The following is a 22,009-nucleotide window of genomic DNA, read 5'->3' on the forward strand; positions in this document are numbered from 1 at the left end:
TGGGGGTGGGGCAGAAGAGGATGCCCGGAAACCCGCCCCACGTTCACGCAGATGGTGTGCCGTGTTAGACGGTCCGCAGTACTGCTCGGGGGGCTCGCACGTCCCCACAGCCGTGACCACTGCCCCCACGGTCTCGCGATCTTCCTTTCGGAGCCCCAGGGCTGAGGAAGCCCACCCTGCCCGGTCCCCCTGCCTTGCTCCTGCCTCAGCAACAGGCGCCTCGGAGCCAGACCGCCTGGGTTCCAGCCCCGGGACCACCACTCAGCCAGGCGGTGACGTGGCCCAGCGGCTCCTGCCCTCGGTGCCTCGGTTTCCCCGTCTGTAAGGTGGGTTGGCAGCCACACACTGTTTCACAGACTGCGGGCGGGTCAACGGGTGAGGAGTGCACAGCGTTGGGTGAGAGCTCCCTGTTCTTGGCGGCCGCGCCTGCAGGGGTAGGGCCTGGGGGCCCTGGGCTGAGACGGGAAACACGGGTGGACCCACGGGGCACGAGCGGCCGCCCAGCAAAGCCCGGCTGTGCTGGCAACGAAGGCCCAGAGGAAAAGGGGCCCTGTCCGCGGCCAACTCTGCTGGCACCAGGTGCTGAGGATTTCCAGCGTGCAGGTGTCCTCCTCCTGACTCCAGAAGCTTCTGCAGTCTGCGCAACAGTCACGATGACGGACGATGCACATTTTAAAAGCTGTTCTGCCAAGCTGGAAGCCTCCGGGCAAGGGGAGCCCGGCCCTTTCCGGGAGGGGGAGCCACGCGTTGTTCTCCCAAAGCCTGGACCCCTTTGGAGGGGCTGGTGGGGGGGCTTGGGAAGTGCACAGCCGCGCCCCAAGGCTCCGGGGCATGTGGAGACCTGCCCGGGCTCTGCCTCCTGCTCGGGGCTGGTGGGGGCACGGGGGAGGCGTGCAGGCCCATTTCTCACCCGGCAGTCCGCAGTGAGGGCCCCCCGCCCGCCGTCCACTGAGGCCCCCACGTTTCAGCCTCCAACGTGGCCTCACGCTGGGAGCTTGCTTTCCCCACCTGGTAAGCGATGCCCCCGAGGCTGGCAGAGGCCACGTGCCCAGGGGTGCGTGGAGCGTTGCCCTCCGGCCCGGCTTCCCGAGGCGCGGGACTGCATGAGGGGCCCCCAGCTGCCGCCATGTCCTTCCAGAGAGCTGGGCTGGGCGAAGGGCAGCCCCCCCGACCTTCATCCCCCAGCCACTGCTGCCAGGCTCTCAGATATGGTGGAGCACGTGGAAGCTGCCGGGGAGGGGACAGTCACCTGGGGCTCCAGGCGGCCTCTGGGGACGGGGTGCGGGATTCGTGCTCACCTGCCACCGGCTTTCCCTACCGAAGTCCCCACCCAGTCAGCCAGCTCTGGCCACAGCGGGGGCAGGATAGGCCGCTCAGGTAGCTGAATGCTCCCCCCTAGAGCATGGGGGGGGGGGTGGATAGACCAACAGAAACACCCCCAACCCAAGGATCCCAGGCTCTTGTCTGAAGTGGTACCGTCATCGCATGCCACACTTTCTGTGAGGTCGCAGCTCAGGTGAGACAGGTGGGCGGAGGGGTCCTTACAAATCTGGTGCTGGCTCAGGCCCTGTGGCAACAACGCCAAAACACGACGGGCAAAAGAAAAACATACACGGACTTCAGCAAGATTAAAAACTCTCTCCCTGCAAACGAGAACATGAAACGACAAACCAAAGAACGGAAGAAAATATTTGCAAGTCATAAGTCTGATAAGGGCCTGCATCCAGGAAATACAAAGGACTCTTACAACTCAACAGTAAAAAGAGAAATTAAAAAATGGGCAAAGGTTGTGAATAGGCATTTCTCCAAAGGAGACCCACAAATGGCCAACAGTCCTGTGAGAGGCACTCAACGTCCTCCCAGCTGGGCTGGGCTGGGCTGGGGACACAGATGACATATGCTGCCGTCAGTGTCTGGCACCGATGGTGAACAACCAGGCCATGTAATGGGCCCAGAGCCCTGATTCAGGGGGTCCGGGAGTGAGGGGAGCGAGGGGAGGATGACCCACCCCGGCCCTGGTGGGCTTCCTGGAAGAAGAGTTACTAGGCCAAGACCTGAAACGCACAAGGTGAAGGGAACAGCATGTGTGAAGACAGAAGGCCGCCGAGCAGAGTGGGAGGGGCTGCTGAGTCCTGGTGTGGATATAAACACCCACCAGAGAGAGGACAGGTGTGCCTGGCGCGTTGGAGGTGGGCACCAAATAAAGCCGGTGTGCTTGGGGCTCGATCCACTGTTGTGCCTCTTGGACTCAGGTCTCCAACCTCTGAGCCTTTCCACACTGGCTTTGGCCCTCGGGTAAACCCACCAAGCCTCCTCACGCCGCCCGCCTGGACCCCTCAGCTGTCTTCATCTTGGATGAGCTAACAGACTCATGCATCTCTTCCCGCCACCCACCCCGTTCATGACTCTTCCGTGGGGTGGAGAAATTGGATATAAGTGGATAAGACAAAGCCCTGTGGAAGCCACTAGCTGCTCTGTCCTAATGAGGTCTAATCACACTTATTAGCCCGGGGAGGCAGACAAGGAGGAGGGAGTAAATAAAAGCCATCCTGCTAGAGAAGCACGGTGCTAGGCGTTTCCATGCAGCTGACGCTGTCTGCTAAGCAGAAAGGAGAGCGTGGGGCCTCTGCCTTCCTCACCACCGCTCTGCCTGTTGATGGTGTCCCCAAGTGCTGTGACTGATGACAGCTGGTGACAAACAAGGTCCAAACGTAGATCGGAAATAGCCACAGCTGAGCAAGTGTCCTAAATTCACCTCCAGGCTCCATGATTCTTTTTTTTTTTTATGCTGTATGGTGGGGGTCACATTTCATTCTTTTTCCCTGTGACTATCCCGCTACAGCAGCACCATTTGTTGAATTTGAGGAGTGGGGAGTGCACAGGCTGGGACTCGAACCCAGGTCTCCCATGCGGCAGGTGAGAATTCGACCACTGAACCACCTTTGCAACCCCACCATGGCTCATTTTATGTGACAAGTTTCAACTCAACCAATGTTTAGGAAATGCCTCCCTTCATTTATTCATTTGTTCACGCGTCTACTCCAAATGCAATTGCAGCCCTACTGTGTGCAGGCTGCCACACCAGGTGCTGAAGGGGAGGGCAGGAATCTGACAGGGTCCTGCCTTGCACACCTGCCCCCCATCTGGGGGCTGTGGCAGTGCTCCAGGCTGTAACGGGGGCAGCATGGGGCCGTGACAGAGCCCAGCGAGGACAAGCCTAAATCCACCGCTGGGGCCCAGAAGGGGGGAAGCCAAAAGCGAGTCTGCACAGTGAATAAGCCTTCCTGGGTAAACAGGTGTGCTACGCGCCAGACACACAGACAAGGCGGTCAAAGCAGTGCAGTTTCTAAGAGGCCCCGACTGGGCAGCCCAGTGCCCCTTTACAGTAGAACGGGTGAGAACTCTTGCTGTGTCGTGTGATGGACTGCTAGCCAGCTGAGAGTATGTACGCACCCCAGCAACGCGCAGCCCCGCGAATGCATCTCAGTACCACACTGGGCCCAGGGAAGGCACAAGGTGTGATTCTAGTCGCATGAAGTTCAATAATAGGCAAAACTAAACTACAGTGCTTAGGGATGTATGTACAAGGTGACAAAGCTATGAAGAAAAGAAAAAAGGATAATCACAATTCAGGTTACTGCTGTGTCCTGGGAGGGGGCAGAAGGCTGTGACTGGGGAGCAGCGCGGTAGGTCTCAGGATGCTGATAAAGTTCATTTCCTTGACCTAAGGCATCGTTCCATAGGCATTCGCTGAGCAGCTGTCATCAAATTGCACAAATATGCTTTATGCCATTTGTATATGTAGGCATATTTTACAATGAGAATGGATCATCATTTTTCAGGCAAAGGAGGTTGGAGGGGAAGGAGTATAGTTTTAGGAACCAGAAACAGGATGCTTAACGACATGAATGGGGAAGGAAAGGTTGGTATATTGGGGGGAAACTGTAAGCAGTTTGGTCTGGTTGAAACTTAATTGTGGGGTGGGGGTGGGAGATGGAAGTGAGAGAGCAAGACGCTGGAGAGCAGGCAGTGACACCACGCAGGGCTACAGACCACGGGAAGTTACGGTAAGAGCAATGGGGAGCCGCAGGAGATCACGAGCAAAGAGCAGATGATCAGAGAAGGCTTCCAATGCCGGGAGGAGCCCTGAAGGCTAGCTTTCCAACCTCGCCCTGGCCACTGGAGATGACAGGGCCTGGGCCTGAGTGTCCATCTGATAATGTCCCTAGACCCAGGCTTCCAAGCATGGGGCCAGTCTGCCTCCTCTTCCACCCCCTCCCTTGGGACCTTTATTCCACCCTGATCCCTGGCTGGCTTGACCACAGACCACAGCTCATCTTCCCAATGAGGGACATTTAGACACGAGGCGAAAGTGTGTGATGGTTGTGTGCCTATGCTCTGCTTTCAGTGCTCAGCTCATTTTGACCTCGGGCAAGCGACTTGACCTGTCTAACCTCAGGTTTCCTCTTTGTAAAATAGGGATAATAATAGTACTGGCCTTACAAAACTGTTTCAAATTAAGTTATTTTAATTAAATGTGATAGTGAATATAAAGTACTCAGAACAGAACCAGGCACTCAAACGGGATAATTTGTCATCATCACCGTCACCATCATCATCATCTTCAACATCACCACCCTCACCCACACCCTCACCCTCACCATCACCCCACCACCATCATCACCTTCATCATCATCACCATCACCTCTACCATCATCATCACCATCATCCCCACCATCATCATCACCATCACCCTCCCCATCCCCCCACTATTGTCACCATCATCATCACCATCATCACCATCACCTCCACCATCATCATCATCACCATCATCCCCACCATCATCATCACCATTACCCTCCCCATCCCCCCACTATTGTCACCATCATCATCACCATCATCACCATCACCTCCACCATCATCATCCCCACCATCATCATCACCATCACCATCATTAAGTCATCACTTCACTATTCTCTTGTCATCCTCAAAAGAGGGTGTCACCATCACCACCCTTCCCCTCCCCTTTATTGCCACCATCTTCAGTACCAGCACAGCCTCTCTTTTCCCTTCTTGCTAATCCATCCAAATCATTTCTGCATTCTTCTCTTCCTCCTCTTCCTTCTTCCATCCTCCACCTCTCTTTATAATTGTCTTCATCTTGAAATGGAATGATAGTAGCAAGTAAAATTTTGTCTAGTATTTTTCAGAGCTCTCAATTCCCAATTTCAAATAATCTTTCCCATCATTAGAACACAAGTCCCTATTTTTAAAATCAGAATGTATGTCCTCAGTTACACCAGAGATGAGAATCATGTCTTCTTCCTGCTGTCATACGGCAGGAGTCCACTCCCTGACAACACCTGATTGAGCCAGAGTAGATGCCTGACCCAAGCCGATTGTCTCTCCTAGGAATTAGAAATCAGGGCCCAGAGAATGCAGATTAGAGGCTGCCAAGTTGCTAGAACTGAGAGGTGATGGAAAGAGCAGATTGCAGCAGAGAAAGTTGGATTACAGAGCACAGAAAACATAAGGCAGACAGTTGAGAGGAAAGGCTGTGGGCCCAGGGAAAGGGGGAGACTCAGGTTCTGATTTTCCAATTTCCAGGTTTCTGGTCAGGGAGTGTGCTTTTAACTCCAGTTCTCAGGGATGGAGAGATTCCCCTCTGCTAATAAACTGCCACATCCGCATCCCTGGCCTGTTCTTTATGTAACACTTTTATTTAAAAGGACCCTGTTCTAGTTTGCTAGCTGCCGGAATGCAATATACCAGAAACAGAATGGCTCTTAAAAAGGGGAATTTAATCAGTTGCTAGTTTACAGTTCCAAGGCTGAGAAAATGTCTCAATTAAAACAAATCAATTGAAATGTCCAATCTAAGGCATCCAGGGAAAGATACCTTGGTTCAAGAAGGCTGATGAAGTTCAGGGTTTCTCTCTCAAGTGAGAAGGCATGTGGCGAATACAGTCAGGGCTTCTCTCTCAGCTGGAAGGGCACATGGCGAACACGGTGTCATCTGCTAGCTTTCTCTCCTGGCTTCCTGTTTCGTGATGCTCCCCGGGAGGCGTTTTCCTTCTTCATCTCCAAAGGTCGCTGGCTGGTGGGCTCTCTGCTTCATGGTGCTGCAGCATTTTCTGCTCTCTCCGAATCTCTAGCTTTCTCCAAAATGTTTCCTCTTTTATAGGACTCCAGAAACTAATCAAGACCCACCCAAATGGGTGGAGACATGTCATCACCTAATCCAGTTTAACAACCACTCTCAACTAAATCACATCTCCAGGGAGATGATCTGATTACAGTTTCAAACATACAGTACTGAATAGGGATTATTCTGCCTTTATGAAATGGGATTTTGATTAAAACATGGATTTTCTAGGGGACATACATCCTTTCAAACCAGCACAGAGCCATGCCCTTTTTTTTTTAATTGAATAGATTTATTTTCAGAGAAAACTTTACAATAGCAATGTAAATAGAAAGTCAGTAGCATATGATATTCTCAGACAGAAACAGCAAAAATAAATACCACAAACTAAATAATAATAATTGATATAAACATTACAAATGAAAACTAAAGTGTGAAATATAAGTGAAATAAGCCTAATCTACTTACAAAGTGTATATCTGAGAAATGCAAACTAAAACCACAACGAAATACCACTACACCTCACTAGAGCAGCTAAAATTAAAAAGACTGACATTATTGGTGTGGGAAATGTGGAGCAACTGGAACTCTCCCCTGCTGTGGAGTTACACGGAGAAGATAGGATTTAACAAATTAATATGATTGCTGAATCATTAAATGATATCTCTTTTAGTCTCCAGTATTTTAGAGCAACTAGAAGTAAAAACCTAAAATTGTGAAATTGTAACCCATGTCAAACTCTGAAATCTGTTCTACAACTAATTGTGGTGCTGTGCTTTAAAATGTATAGCTTTTTTGTATATATGTTGTTCTTCACAAAAAAAAGATGGAAAAAAAAGTCGATTGTCATGACAAAAGATATTTAAGCCTTTTAGCGTTCTATATTCTGGAGCAGCTAGAAGGAAAATTCTGAGAGGATGGTATGGTAGCCCATGACAAACTCTGGGATCTGCCCTGTAACTACTTGTTGAAGAGTGCTTTGAAAACCATTGCTTATTTATTTCTTTGTTTTGTACATATGTTATAGTATACAATAAAAAAAGTTAAAAGGAAAAGACTGACGTTATTGAGTGTGAGAAATATGGAGGAACTGGAAATCTCTCCTGCTGGTGGGAGTGCAAACTGGTACCACTGCTTTGGAAAATCATCTACTAAAATTAAATATACATCTATCCAAGGTCCCAGGAAGTTCACTCCTAGATGTGTACTCAAGAAAAATGAGTGTCTACCAGAATCGACACATAAAAAAATGCTCACAATAGTTTTCGTCAAAGCAACCAGACATTAGAAACAACCCAAATGCTCATCAACAGAATAAAGAAATGGTGACGTATTCATGTAGTCGAATACTATACAGCAATAAAATAAACAAACCACTATTACACACAATATAACAGACGAAACTCAGATGTAATGTTGAGTGAAAGAAACCAGGTAAAAAAGCACATAAAATGGGACAATTCCATCTATAGATGAAATTCAAGAACGAGGCAAAACTTATCTGTGGAGATTCAAGTCAGAATAGCTGTTCCCTTTAGTGGGTGGAGGGAGGAGAGTGACGGGAGGGGGACAAGGGAACCTTCTGAGATGTCTAAATTACTTGGAAATCTCTAAATTACTTGGGTGTTCACATATACAGAAATTCATCAAACTGTGCCCTTAGATTTGCGCATGTTATCATGTGTGCCATGCCTTAATCGGTAGGAAGAGGGGACAGTTTTTGATAGTCAACAATATAAGGCTATCTGTTTGGACGTTTAAGAAAAAGACGAGGCTCTCTGTCAGCAAGATGATGTTACTATTGACACCGAACAGTACGGAGAATTTCGACTAACACGACTTCATAGTCAGAAAAGACAAAAGACATTTAATCTTTTTGGAAAGACTCACGTCTGTGTGGCTGTGCGCTTTGCTCCCTGGCGTCTCAGGGAAGCAGCCCTTGGTGTAGGGCTGGAGGGGTGCCATGCTCACTGTGGCTCAGGTCTGCGGGACCCACACTGACCCACAGCCCCTGGCCCAGCTCAGTCTGACCAGCCCTGTTTCTGGACCGCTGGGGTGGGGGGCAGATTCAGTGAATGAACCTGAGACCCGGCCGCGGCTCCTCAGGCTACAGAGCGAATTCCAGCCGGTCGCCGGCCCGTGAGATTTTGATCAGGATTGAGTCCTGCCTTGTTTGGTCTGGCGTGCTCTGAACAGACTTATCCTGGAAGGCAGAATCTCTGCCGCTGACGAGTAGGAGGCTGGGGGGTGCTTCTCCTGATGCTTGACTTGTGCACTGGAGTCTGTAACACAGGAGGGCCTTAGAAGAGTTTGACATGGGTGAGCTTCAGAATTCACTCCGGAGCAGACATTCTGGAATAATGCCAAGAAAGCAATATTCTGGAGGAGAAAACTAAAGCTCGGGGAGTTCAGCCAACTTGGTCATGGTTACACAGCACCAGAAACATTGGGTTCCTGTGGATGACTTTTCCTTTCTTGCCATGACACCTAAGGACAGAGGTACGCTGGCAAACACGTAACACTGGATTCTCTGGAATGACAACATAAGCAGACCTGATTCCAATTTCGGTGATATAGAAGTGCTCACTGTGACTGACCTGAAGTTGCAACATGCCACCCTGAATGGGGAACTGGGAAGAGGTGCAGACGGTGGCTTGGCCAGCCGGCTCTTTGCTTACCACTCTCCGAGGCCGTGAAGGTAATGGTTACTTTGCTTATGGTACCTACTCCATGCCGGGCACTGCTTCGTGCACCAAGACGTATACGCAGGGCGTCCTCACTCTGCACTGTGCAAACAAGCTGAAACCTGGCAAGTCATTGTTCCAATGGGAATAATGATGATTGTTCTGTGGTATTAATATTTTTTCTGAAAATGTTAAAACCTCTCTTACCATCAGTTATAAATATGCAGGGAAATAAAATCATTATAAAATGAATTTATTTAGTACACAGTTACTTAAAACAAAAACATTTCATTTCTTTATAAACCTTTTCAATAGTCTCAAGAGCGTCTGCCCTCCTGTCGTGTAATTTATGACATGAGCGAGCATCTTTTCTCTGCCTCAACCAGTTGTCATATCCCTTTCTAAGTTTAGATGGACTCCCAACATCTTATCCTTTGCACTTTCAATGCTGTGAAAATATCTCCAAGAGGTCTTTGTGCGCGAGGTTTTTGCAGGTGTCACTTCCTCTGGGACAGCTCCATCCTTCTCACCATGACTTGCCCCCGTGTGTCGGCAGGTTGCCGCCACCAGGGTCCCAGACTGCACCTCTGCTTATCCCCAGTGGCCACGGTGGTCAACGTGCGGTCAGCTGCTTCTTCTATAGCTCCATATGCATGCGACGACCACTTTTACTTTCTCTGCTGCACTTTCATCTCTGTTGGCCAGTTTCCTCTTCCGATTTCCCGTCTGCGTGAAGTGCCGCGGGCTTCACCTCTGGGCGACAAGGAGGTCCCCAGCCCCACGCTTTGCTGTTTGTGTGTGGACTGAGTGACGAGTGCAGGGGCCAATCACCAACAGGCTTTGAAAGAAGTGACGCGATTGGCCACTGACGGTGCTGCGCGTCTGTTATTCACGTAGCGATTGGTGGACCGACGCGCGCTGGCAGCTGTACTTTGTGCAGTTATTCACAGTTAATCTACGGTGTCACTGAAACGCGTGTTGCTAGGGGACCAGTGTTATTTACTGAAACTCATGCCTACCAGAACCATGCAAAGAGAGGGCTGAACTGAGCTTTCAGAACCCCGTGGGGACGGTATTACAATTATCTCTGTTTGCACGAAGGGGAAACTGAGGCCCAGAGAGGTCAAGGAACCCGGATTGTGGCGTAGGCGGTGAGAGCTCTGAGTCGGTGGGCCTGCACGCCTCTCCCCTGCCTCTGTGCAGAGCCGTCTGCGGGGCGGAAATGCACGGGCCCCGGCCGGGTCCTGAGTCCCAGCGTGAGGACACAGGTTTCCAGGCTCTTTCTACGACCCAGGACGGCTACAGCTGCCTCTGAGCCGGAGGCCGCCGCAGGAGAGGACGATTCCTGACGTGACTGATGCCAGCCCGACAGGCCGGCTCCAGCCGCTAAGGGGGAGAAGGGCAATTTAAGGACGACGCTGAGACGACATCACAGGAGATGTCCATCGCTGCTGGAGCCACGCGCCTGGAGTTGCGTCCGCACCCTGCTGCTTGCTGGCAAGTTCACTCATCTGCCCAAGCCTCCATTGCCACCTCTGCACGATGCACCCACCCTCGGGACTGGCAGGTGCTCGGGGGAGGTAAAGGCTGTGGAGCCCCAGCAAGCCCCCGTGGATGTCCTTACGATCAGGGGCTCGTGGGTAGCGGGTCCTGGCACCCACAGAGAAGGGAAAGATAGTTTGGATGCATCTGGAAGGACCTGAACTTGGCGCATCAAGCTTGGGATACCATTTCCTCGAGAATCTAACTGCTGTCCGTATGCCAATCGTTTAGCTACTCTCTACCTCAGTTTCTACATCTGTAAAATGGGGATAATACCCCACTTCCAGGAGCGGTTGTGAGGAGTAAATGAACCAACCACTGGGAAACCCTGGAAGAGAGCCTTACACAGCAGCCCACAGTGTCAGCCGCTGTTGCCCCAGCGTCCCCGGGACCAAGGCAGCCAATGGAAAAAGACTTGCCCAGCGGGTGCCTTGGAGTTGAATTTCCAAGTTTAACTTTTCTCCCCTGCTAACTCTTTGTCCTGAAGCTGGTCAGTAACTAATCAAGGACAGAGTTTTCCTGCTGCAGTCTTCAAGATCAGTCCGCCAGGGTCTCCTGGCCTGACAGTTCCTGGGAGCAAAAAGCAGGCCCACCCACGCACGAGGGTTCCCCCGTGGTGCAATCCCAGCACTTGCCAGTGTTTGTGACTTGGCTCACTGACTCTATCTGCTGAGCCTCGGTTTCCACATCTTCAACCTTCAGTCCAGAACCCGAAGGCTGAGCTGAGACGTAAATGAATAAGGCAGCCAGGGTCCTGCTTACAGACATCTAATAATTCTGATTATTCCTCATATCGCCGTCACCCATTTGGCTTCCAGGGCCGGCATCTTCCCATGTCTCGGGTTGGGGAGTCTCTGGGGCATCTCCTGGGCACCTCGGAGTAACCGTGCTCTCTTCCCTGGGGCGCGGTGTGGACCAGCTGGAGAGTCAAAATCAGAGGCTGAAGGGTGGAGAGGGAGCGGGGGAGGCCGGGGGGGGACCCAGAGGGGCAAGCTGTGTGCCAGACACCATGGACTTGATAGTGGGTGTGAGGGTTTGAAGCTTTATGCACCCCAGAAAAGACCATGTTTTCTTTTCTTTTCTTTTTTCTGGCATGGGTAGGCTCCGGGAATCAAACCCGGGTCTCCAGCATGGCAGGTGCGAACTCTGCCACTGAGCCACCATTGTAGGTGGGACCTTTTGATTAGGTTGTTTCAATTGAGATTAGGCTGTTTCAATCCTCTCACTAAAGTCCCTTATAAGAGGACAAAAGACAAAAAAAAAAAAAAAGAGAGAGAGAGAGAGAGAAAAGCCCTATATGGAAGCTAAGAGAGAGAAACACTTAGAAGCTCAGAGAGGAAGCCACCAAAGCCAGAAGCTGGAAGGAAGGAAACCCAGGAGAGAAGGACCAGCAGACGTCGCCAGGTGCCTTCCACGTGACAGAGGAGGCCAGACTCGCTGGTAGCTGGTCGTCAGAGACGGTATCATCCTGATGATGCCTTAATTTGGGCCTTGGAACTGTGAACATGCAGACTAATACATCCCCGTTATTAAAAGCCAGTCCGTTTCTGGTGTACTGCACTTCATCAGCTTTAGCAAACCGAGACCCTGAGCGAGACAGACGTGTTCCTTTCTGCATGATGCTTACAGTCTGCCCTGGGCACCGCTGCCATGTAACGAGCCCTCCCCAAACGTAGTGCCTAAATAGGATCTGACAAGATTTTTCTGTAAAGGAGCAGATGCAAATATTTTAGACTCGGGGCCACACGGTGTCTGTCACAGCTACCCTCTGACACGGTAGCATGAGAACAGACAGACGTGTGCAAATGTGCAAATGAGCGGGCGCGGTTGTGTTCCAATAAAACTCTGCATAAAAACAGGCAATGGGCCAGATTTGGTCCCTGGGCTGTAGTTTGCATGACTCTTGGCTTGGGAAACCACGATAGTGTATTTTGCTCAGGAGTGGAAAGGCTGGCCAGGCTTGGTGGGGACAGCTCGTCTCTGCTCCATGCGGAGGTAGTGCTGGTGGTCTACAGGGGTGGAGGATGGCGCCCTTATATGGCTGCTGAGTTAGTGCTGGCCGTGACTGGAGGTCAGCAGGGGCTACGGGCTGGAGGTCTGTTTCTCTCCCTGAGCGCTCCTCCACGGTTGCTTGGGCTTCCCAACAGCAAGGTGAGCCTTTCCCGGGTGAGCACCCCAAGAGCATGAGGCAGAGCTGTCACCTTGTAGAACCTCACCTCTTACGTCACATGGTGTCACCTGTGCTCCACTCCCAAGCCCACCCAGATTCAAGGAGAAGGAACAGGGTCCCCTCAATGAGAGGCCTGTCAAACTCCCATGGCAGGGCGGGCATGTGCAGGCGGAAAGACGTGCATGAGCACTCGCGGGGCTGCTGGGTTCTTTGGAGGAAATCAGTGGGGTCCCGCGCAGATGCAAGAGCGAAGTTGGGAAGCTTCTCTGGAGCTGAAACCAGAATGCTTCCCCACCTTGGAAGAGTGACATGGGCACAGGAGACAGCACATGTGGACGCTGGGGCCAGAAAGCTGGTGGCTACAGTATCAGACACGCTCGGCCTCGGATCCCGCCGGGCATTGTTTCCCCTTTGGCAAGTCACCCGGCCACCTGGCGGGCCTCACGGTAGCCTTTCACCTAGTGAGAATGTGTGCCCCCCCCCCCGTGAAGGTGTCCGTGAGGTGGTGAGGTGGCGGGTGCACCACCTCTGTCCCAGCACCTGCCGCTACGTGGGGAGAGGAAGTCCCGTATGTCAGTATAGCGTGTCTTCTTCCTCCCTGGTTTTTGTTTTAAAATTGCTGGGTGGTACTACGTGTACAGCCTTGGACAGTTTCCTCCAAAAACGAAATCAATACTGCCCCACTTTATGGGAGAACGACTTCCAAATTGCACAAAATAAATGCAGCTACTATCTGCCTTTCAGAGACGGGATTTTGTCACTGCTGCACTTATGGGAGATGGGCGAGGGTTGGTGGGGCTGGGGGCGTCAGAAATGTGCGTGGGGCGGGGATGTGCTGGCCAGCAGTGGGAGGGGCTGGCCAGTAGCTGTTTGGAACCAGTCACCATTTCCCAGCAAGATCTCAGCTGCCATCCACGGCTGGGGTGAGGCAGGGCTGCTGAGTCAGCAAAGAATGGGTTGGAAGTAAAATGGAAGGAAAAAATGCAGGAGGGAAATGGTAATGCTTGTTTCGGCAGTGTTTGGGGCAGGCTGAGGGCCGGGCGTCCCTACGCTCAATACACCTGGCCTTCGCCCGGTGTGGGGGTGGAGGCGTCTCTTAACCCCAAAGCGATTCTCCCTTCCCAAGTGTCCTAAGCGCCGGTGCCTGGCTCGGCACCACTATTATCCTCACCCACAGGTGAGCAACGCGAGGTCAGAGACCTTAGGGATGTGCAGAGGCACACACCGGCCAGGGCTGGAGCCAGGATTTCAACCTGACTCTCATGAGGAAGAGCCTGCAGTCTTTTTGACTACACAGTCACAACATTTAACTTTTCCTTTATTCCAAACAGCTCTGGGATACTGTTTCATGCCCATTTAGACGGACAAAATAAAAGAAATTGAAACAAAATAAGAAGACTGCTAACACCAAGTGTTGGCCAGGATGTGGAGAAATGGAAATGCGGCTAGGCTGGGAGGTAAATTTCTCCAGCTGTTCTGGAAAGCGATTTGAAGAGGTCTGCTCAGCCCTGCGTCCTCTGCACATCCATGCTAGTGGGGAGATGCGCCCAGTGAGATGCAGTCTAGGAGCATTGAGTCATCGTAAACAAAGCCACCACCAACGGAACCCCTACATGTCCCTCACCAGAGACCTGGGTAGAGCCGGTGACTCTTCTCCAGCAGGCGATTAGGAGGCGGCTTTGGTGCCCAGAGACTCTGTGAAGTTTGTTTTAGCTCTGGGACTTGGAGGAGGGCTGGCCTCTCCCAGGCAGGTCTGCTTAGCCAAAGGCAGGTGTGACCAGGGCCCTGGCTTCACGCTACACCTCCTGGGGTCTTCAACTTCAGGCTTGGTGCCCTAAGATGGAATTTCTGGCCCAGTGCCCCCCAGTCAACTGGCTGCAATCCAATTAGCCGGGACCCCTGCAGCCTCCCTATCTGTGCTTCCCTGAGCCCCTCTGCTTTGCCGCACAGATTCCGGAGAGCTGGGAATGCGGGCTTTTGCCTGCAGATTTATGGCCCAGGAAATGCATTTTAAATTGGTCCCAGGATGCTCTGACCCAGCAATCAGACACCATGTCTGGGGGTGGGGGTGGACAGAGGCCTAGGAACGCCCCCAGTGGCCGGCCTGCTTCCCCGCTCCCCATCAAGTGCGACTGTCACGAGCGGAGCTACCTGTTGTGTGGGCACTCTCTGTAAACCTTTTCATTTTTAGCTGGGCGGTGGGGTGGGCGTTCACCAAATAAATGTTTTCGGAGGTGTGCCGGCCCTCCCCCCAGCCAAGTTGGACCCAAACTGTCCGGAAGGGAAAAGGAGAGATCATTCGCCTGGGGAAAACCACCTGTGGTGTGGAGCCTCTTCCGTGGAGTTGGGGGCAGGCGGGAGGCGGGCAGGAAACATTCGGGGCGACCTCGCGGGCAGGCGGGGACTCCCCAGCGCGCCCCGGACCGCGCGGGCCTGCGGTGTTGACTTGGCCTCCGGGCAGGGAGCGCCCGGGTTCGGGGCACCTACCCATGGCGCAGTTCCTGTGCCTTTAAATCCAGACCCTGGGAATGAGGGGCTGGGGCCCTCCGGCAGGACCCCTATTTCCAGGCCGGCCTGGCCCAGCTCCGTCGCGGGCTGGGGCCAGGGGTGGGCGCGCGGGCGGGTGCCCCGGGTTCCCGAGCAGCTGGTGCGCGCGGCCAGGCGGGGCCGCGCCCCTCCAGCCAGGCTGCCCGCGCGCCCCGGGAGTGGGGGTGGGGGAGGCGGGCGCGGGGGCGCGCGGGCGGGGCGCGGGGGCGCGCGGCGCCCGCCCGAGCGCGCGAGCCGACCCGGAGCGCCTCTCGCCGCCGCCGCCGCCCTCGCCGCCCGGGCCCCGCCGCATTGCTGCTGCCGCCGCCGCCGCCGCCCGCGGTCTCCAAGATGGTGCGGCCGCCCGCGCCGCCGCCGCTGCCGCCGCCGCCCGCCGGCCCCGCCGCCGCCGCCCTCGGACGCCCGCAGCGCGGTAGCCGCAGGTGGGGGGCTGCGGCCCGGGCCTGAGCCGCCCCGGGGGCTCCCCCCAGCCGCCCCCGCGCCCCCGGCCGCCCGCGCCGCCCCGCGCCGAGGGGCCCCGGCTGCCTCGCCCGAGCCGCTGGCCCCCGCGCCGCGGCTCCCGCCCCCCCCGCCGCCCGCCCTCGCGCTCTCCCGCCCTCCCCCCTCCTCCCCCCCGCCCCTCCGGTCCCGGATCCAGCGGGAGCGCGAGACGCTGGCCTCGCTCGGCGGCGCAGCTCGGGCAGGGACGGTCGCCCCCGACTGACTCCAATTCCCCCGAAGCCGGCGCCGCAGCCGCTCGCCGCTCGGGACGCGCTCGTCGCGGTGCTGCGCCCTCCGTTCCCCCCCGAAGGCGGCCGGCAGCCCACCCGCCGGGGAGCGGGTCCGTGGATCGCCTGGGCTTTCCCCCCTCCCCCCACCGTTTGCGGGATTTGCAAACCGAGTTACATGCATGTCCAGTGGGGGCAGGTTTAATTTTGACGATGGAGGCTCCTACTGCGGAGGCTGGGAGGACGGCAAGGCGCACGGCCATGGCATCTGCACCGGCCCCAAGGGCCAAGGCGAATACACCGGCTCGTGGAGCCACGGCTTCGAGGTGCTCGGTGTCTACACCTGGCCCAGCGGCAACACGTACCAGGGCACCTGGGCGCAGGGCAAGCGCCACGGCATCGGCTTGGAGAGCAAGGGGAAGTGGGTGTACAAGGGCGAGTGGACGCACGGATTTAAGGGGCGCTACGGGGTGCGGGAGTGCACGGGCAACGGGGCCAAGTACGAAGGCACCTGGAGCAACGGGCTGCAGGACGGCTACGGGACCGAGACGTACTCGGATGGAGGTAGGTGGGCCTGTGGGTGGGCGCGGGGGCCTGGCTGCAGCCTCTGCCTGTCTGGCCTCTGCTGTTTATCTCTGGGGAAGTTGAGCTGCTCCTTCCAGCTGGGCCGTGGGCGCTGGCGGGGTGGGGGGGGTGGCTTGCATTTCCTGGGGTTCCTTGGAAGACCACAGCTGACCCTCGCTACAGGTTGCCCCACTGCCTGGTGGGGGACAGTGCCCCTATGCCAGCGGAAGAGTGGGGGGGGTCCTTCCAGGAGCAGAACTGGCTGGGCTTGGGGAGCTGCCGAGATCTCCGGGCTCCGGGGGCATAAGCGCCACAGGCCAGAGGCTGCCGGAAAGGCCAGGCTGGGTTGGTGGCCGCCTCAGGGCCCCACCAAGGGCAGAGCAGGTGTGGGAGCAGTCCCCTCCCTTCACTGGCAGACCCCCTTTGGTGTTGGCTTTGGGAGTCAGGCGCCAGCCTGGCTTCTGTGTTTTCACGCAGTGCCGGAGGGCCTCCCTTAGCCCTGAATCAACCCAAGCCAATGGAAAGGGAGCGATTCGGAGCGCTAGAGGCGGGGGGTGCAAACCAAAACCAAAACAACAAGGCAATGAACTTCTAGGTGGTTGGATGCAGGCTCTCGCTTGGAAACAGGCTGCTGGGGGGGGGGGGGGCTGGGGGGAGGCCCATCTGTTTAGCTAGAGCCCCGAATCTCAGCTTTAAGTGGCTGAATCATTTTCACCGTTAGTTTCGGGAATCGTTGTTTGCCTCCATTCTAAAATGCTACCACGTTTGGGACAGGGCCCCAGGGCCCTGAGATGGTTTCTGCGCTGGGAACCGGGGCTGGGTGGCGTCTGCCCCTGTCCTGGACACTCGGAAGTCCACTCCTTGGGACAGTTGAGACGCATGGAGCATTTAGATTCCCGGAAGCCAGTTCCAAAGCAAGTCTGCTTTGGAGGTGCCCCTGCCTCTCCCCCCATCTCAGGGGCTGATCTTTGGAAGTGGCCCTCCTGCCTTCCTTTCGGCATCGTAGCTCATTTGGGTACATGGATGCCTGGGAAAGACACGAGACGCTGGGATGATTTGTGTGCTCCTGCCTGGAATAAAAATTGTGTGTGCGTGTAGCCTCCTCCTCGCTCTCCATGGCTTCCTCCGAGGCTCCGGGAGAAAGCTCCACACACCTGCGCCCCGGCCACGCTCGGGAGTGACGGAGGGCTGGAGTGTAATTATTATTTTGGCTTATGCAACCGAAAGGCAGGGTTCATTATTGCCCAGAGAGGAGGCGGAGGCCGGGGCACTTAATTATATAATGCTCCCGCCTGTCAAGGCCCTGCCCAGCCCCAGTCCCAGGCGGCCTCTTCTGAGCTGTTGTTGTTTTCACAGAGCAGGTTGGGGAGCTTCTCTGACCCTGGGGTGTGGGGGCCGGGGCTGGAGCAGACGGGCCTCCCCGGGTTCTGTGTGTGTGCGCGTGTGTGTATGCGTGCAGGCGTAGCGAGGCCTGGGGGAGCAGATGTAGGTGGCTACGGAGGGCGGGAGCAGCTCGGTGCTCACAGCTGGCCTGTTGTGAGCCTGGGTGCAGTTGCGTCCCTGGGGCTCCGGCCAGGCTGCTCTGTGGGGCATCTTCCTGGAGGTGCTCCTAGCTCTGTCTGCACCAGGAGAGCTGCTCCAGCCCTCGGTGGCCACCTTCACCTCGGAGCACAGGCCCCTCGCGTCTGCAAAACTCCCAGGGAGATCTGAGAGTGCCCACCCTGCCCACATGTCTCCGGTGACCTGCAGAATTCGTTCTTTCGCTTGGCAAGTATTGATCGAATGCTTACCACATGCCAGGTGCCCTGCGCTTTGGAAAAACTGGAGTGAAGGAAGCATGGTGAAGTCTGCGCCCTCACGGAGCTTACCTTTTAGCAGAGGTGGGTGGGGGTGCATTCAGGGAAAGGAAGGGCTGATTCTTGGCTGGCCAGTTTAGGGTCTGAAATGTCTATATGAAAAGTATTTCTTTCAGTAGGTGGGCTTCCGTAGGCTCTCAGCCCTCCATCCTCTCCTCTTTGGAGCACCCCTCTCCCCCACCCTGTGCTGTCCTCTCATGTGGTGGCAGGTCGGGGGTTGCGTCCATTTTACAGGTGAGGCCAGTGAGGCCCAGGAGCCCCCTGAGCCTACAGCAGCGGAGCTGGGGCTTGGTTCCAGGTCTGTCCGGGTGGCTCTGCTACTTCCCTCATCACACGCCCTAGAGAAGCCCAGTTTGTCGGCCCTTCCATGGTGAACCCAGGCTGACACACAGCCATGGGGTCTCAGCTCAAGCCATTCCATTTTGGTTGGCGACGTGGCAGGACAGGAATTCGAATGGACCCTCTGGCCTGGGATAATCAGGCCCAAATATCTGGGGCCACTTTGCTGGAACACGGTCCTTGCCCCCCCATTAGGAAGGAGGTGACTGCTGAGAGTCTGGGGCCCCAGGCAGCCCTTTGGGTGAGTGGAGACAGATTGGGGTGTCATAACCTGCCAGAACGCTGGGGCCTCCCCGTTACTGGTGGGGGTGATGGATGATGTGTCGGGGGTGGGCAGGCAGAGCCTCCCTAAGTTCCTGGTTCTGACTCCAGTCCGACTTTTCCTTTGCACGGTGGATGCAAAAATGGGGCAGGCATCAGCAGAGAGTCCAAACTTTTGCCCAGCTCCTGGTGCTGGCTTGGGGAAACAGTGTGTCTCATGAATAATGTACCAGTGGCAAATGTCTCTACGTTTAGCTGTAATTAGTATGGAATCCATTTCAGCTAGGGACGCTTTTGCCAACTTCTCCTCCCCCAGGTTTACCACCTGCCCAGGTGCAGACAGGCATAGTGTGTGCATGGGAACCGAGTGGCCTCCGCAGTGTTGGGGTGACACCGGCAAGGTGGTGAGGTTGGGGGGGTGGGGTAGCAGGCGTGCTGCGGAGGTGACCATCCTGGCTCTGCCACTGCCCCTCTCTGTGACCGCCAGCCTTACGTCCCTTCTTTGGGCTTCTCTTTCCCTACCTGTACACAGGGCTGATGACACCTGCCAAGTGGGTTGGTATTTACCACTGTTCTATCGTTATGGTTCGCACACAGCAGATTTCACTTCCGATGGCCGTTAGGTAACCGGTAGCCAGTTGTAATTATGAGATAATGAAAATGCAGACAAGTGGCGATATTAACCCCTGCACCAGGCACGCAGTGAGTGGTTCTGTGAATCACTGTGCTTTGTTCTTACGGTTCTAAAGGGTGGACTTGATCCCTATTCCCACATCACGCCTTAGACGCTGGAGGCCCAGAGAGGCCAGGCGAGCTGCCGGACAGCTCTGGGTGGAAGCAGATTCCTGCTCAGGACAGCCATGCCAGAGCTTTTCTCTGTTACGCCTCTCTAATCTGCCTCGCGGAAAAACACCTCGCTCCTTCCTCTCCCACCCCCATTCTGGGGTAAAGCAGAGTTGTAATCAGACGCGCTACCTGAGCGCATGCACACCGGCGCCCTGCCTGCCCCAAAGATGCACGGCCCCTTCCCCACCCTGGGACCCCCACAGGCTGCCCCGTGGGTCACCACCCGCTCCTGGGTGCCCTGAACACAGAGCCCCTCAGACCGAATGTCCCCCCTACAAATAAGCCCACCCACACCCTGCGAGATGTGAGTCATCTCACACACCCTGCATCTCCTCCTCATACGCGCATTCCCAGCACCGGCCCCGATCCCTCAGCCCACGCAGCTTGCACCCACCCACAAGCAGGGTTCAGACCCGCCCGGGCGCCTGCGCACACGCGGCACACCTGGCACCCGCGCAGCCGCCCCGTCCTGGCCCCCAAAACACAGCCACGTGCGTCCTCCCGGCTTGGTCCGCCCGTTCTCGCTCTCCCGGCACCGTGGAGCCCGCCGCGTCCCTCCTCCCGAGAAGCCTGGGTAGCAGCTCTGAAAATCTAAGTGGGTCTGGATTACAGGCACGACGTTATGCTTTGTTTCCATCTTAAATACATATTTATACTGCTAATGCCTCCTTTACGGGCAAAAAAATCATCGGGACAAAATACCATTGGGCAGATGCTCGGGGTCTGACGGTGAAGATGGTCAACGGCAGTTTGCATGCCCAGGTCTGGAGGGCAGGGCCGACAGCACGCTACGAGACTGGTAGAAACTCATTTCAGGAGCAAAAACAAGTGAGCACTCTGCAATTGGAGATAAAAGGCAGCTTTTTCAGCCACGGGGGGGGGGGGGGGGGGGGGGGGGGGAGGCTCCATAAGGTGAAGAGAGACAGGGGAAAAAGCAAATAACTGCTTCTTTGTTGCCAATTATAGCGGAGTAAGGCGCGTTGCTAAAAAGCATTCCCTCACCCCAAACTCAGCTAGTTGACGTGTTTTATATTAGGAAACCAGCACAGGCTGGGGGAGGGAAGGTCAGCATTCTCCTAGAATAACCAGCCCATAGGGTGGTCAGCGAGCAGCCCTGGCTGATGCGAACAGTGACTGCAGGGAATGTGAGGGAAACCAGCTGCACCCCCTCTTTTCTGAGAGGAAGGAAGAGAGAGGAAGACCCCAGCAGTAGGGGGAGGGAGAGGAAGCTCAGGGTTTTTCCTTCCCAGACTGCACATGTAACCAGCCACCAGCTAAGTGGATGATTTTGTGAGCAAACCAGGCTGAATGTAACACGTTTTAGGTCCTGAAGCGACAAAAGGTTATTTCTATTTGCGAGCAGTGGAAGGAGTGAGATTTGTCTGCACTTTCCACCATGGTCCATTCCTCCTTGGCTCTGCCTCCCGTCCCCCGAGTTAGTAGTTGCACGGCTTGTGAGAGGCCACGTGGTGGATAGAGGGGAGCGGTGCGTGGGGAGGGGGTGCTGGCTTTGCCGCAGACAGGTCGGTGGAGTTGACGGCCGGCGCTCCCTCCGCGCCCTGCGCTGCGTCTTCAGCACCTCGGACAGCGCCGGGGACGCTCCGACCGGGGGCCTCCCGGCCGCTCCTCCAGCCAGGCCGCAGCTGCCGGCGGGACCCCCGGCCTCCGAGCCGGCAAGGCTGTGTGCTGCCGCTCTGCCCGTGCACGGGTTCCCTATCGTCGTCAGCTACTTTTGGCCTTTTCACCCCTATATTGCTGGTCCTTTCCAAGTAGACGCGTGCCTTCTGCGTGCCAGGTGGTCTCACGCCGATCTGAGAGGCAAGGGCTTCTCCTGGCTGGTGGGGACAGGCTGGGGTGCATCGGGGGACCTAGTCTCACGCTTATTTCTGCCTCACCTTGCGCGTGGTCAGTTCCCATGGAGCGTGACAGGTTATAAATGCACAGCCAAAGGCACGCAAAGGAGCGAGTTCTGAGGCCAAAGAAAGAGTGTTTTGTTCCATTCTCTTCAAATCGGTGTCAGTGGACTAATCACCTACATTGTGCCTGCCCAGTGGGGTGGCTGCTGGCCATGGGTGGCTGCTTAAAAATTAAGATTAAATATAATTAAAAGTTTCGTTTCTTCATCACAGAAGCCACATTTCAAGTGCTCAGTAGCCACATGTGATGAGAAGCTACCTTACTGGACAGTGAAGATGTAGAGTATTTTCATCACTACAGTTCCCTTGGGCAGTGCTGCTCTAAAATGTAAGTTCAGTGCAGGAAGCGATGGCCGTGGCTGCGAGTCTAGACACTGGCACGGCGCTGGCATGTCGTGGCCGCTCAGTAAGTGTGGAATGAATGAACAGTGCA

The 22,009-nt window shown here is 55.3% G+C and overlaps 1 protein-coding gene across 1 annotated transcript in view; it reads left to right on the forward strand.

Moving 5' to 3' along the window:
* Nucleotides 1-15,963: 15,963 nt before the first annotated feature.
* Nucleotides 15,964-22,009, forward strand: part of JPH3 (junctophilin 3) — an 87,182-nt gene continuing 81,136 nt past the window's right edge. The window contains exon 1 of the mRNA XM_077133246.1: nt 15,964-16,358. Coding sequence (XP_076989361.1) covers nt 15,977-16,358 — 382 coding nt within the window. The 5' untranslated portion in view covers nt 15,964-15,976. The remainder of the gene's footprint in view (nt 16,359-22,009) is intronic.

Source organism: Tamandua tetradactyla, chromosome 16, assembly GCF_023851605.1.
Source record: "Tamandua tetradactyla isolate mTamTet1 chromosome 16, mTamTet1.pri, whole genome shotgun sequence".
NCBI classification, from domain to species: Eukaryota; Metazoa; Chordata; class Mammalia; order Pilosa; family Myrmecophagidae; genus Tamandua; species Tamandua tetradactyla.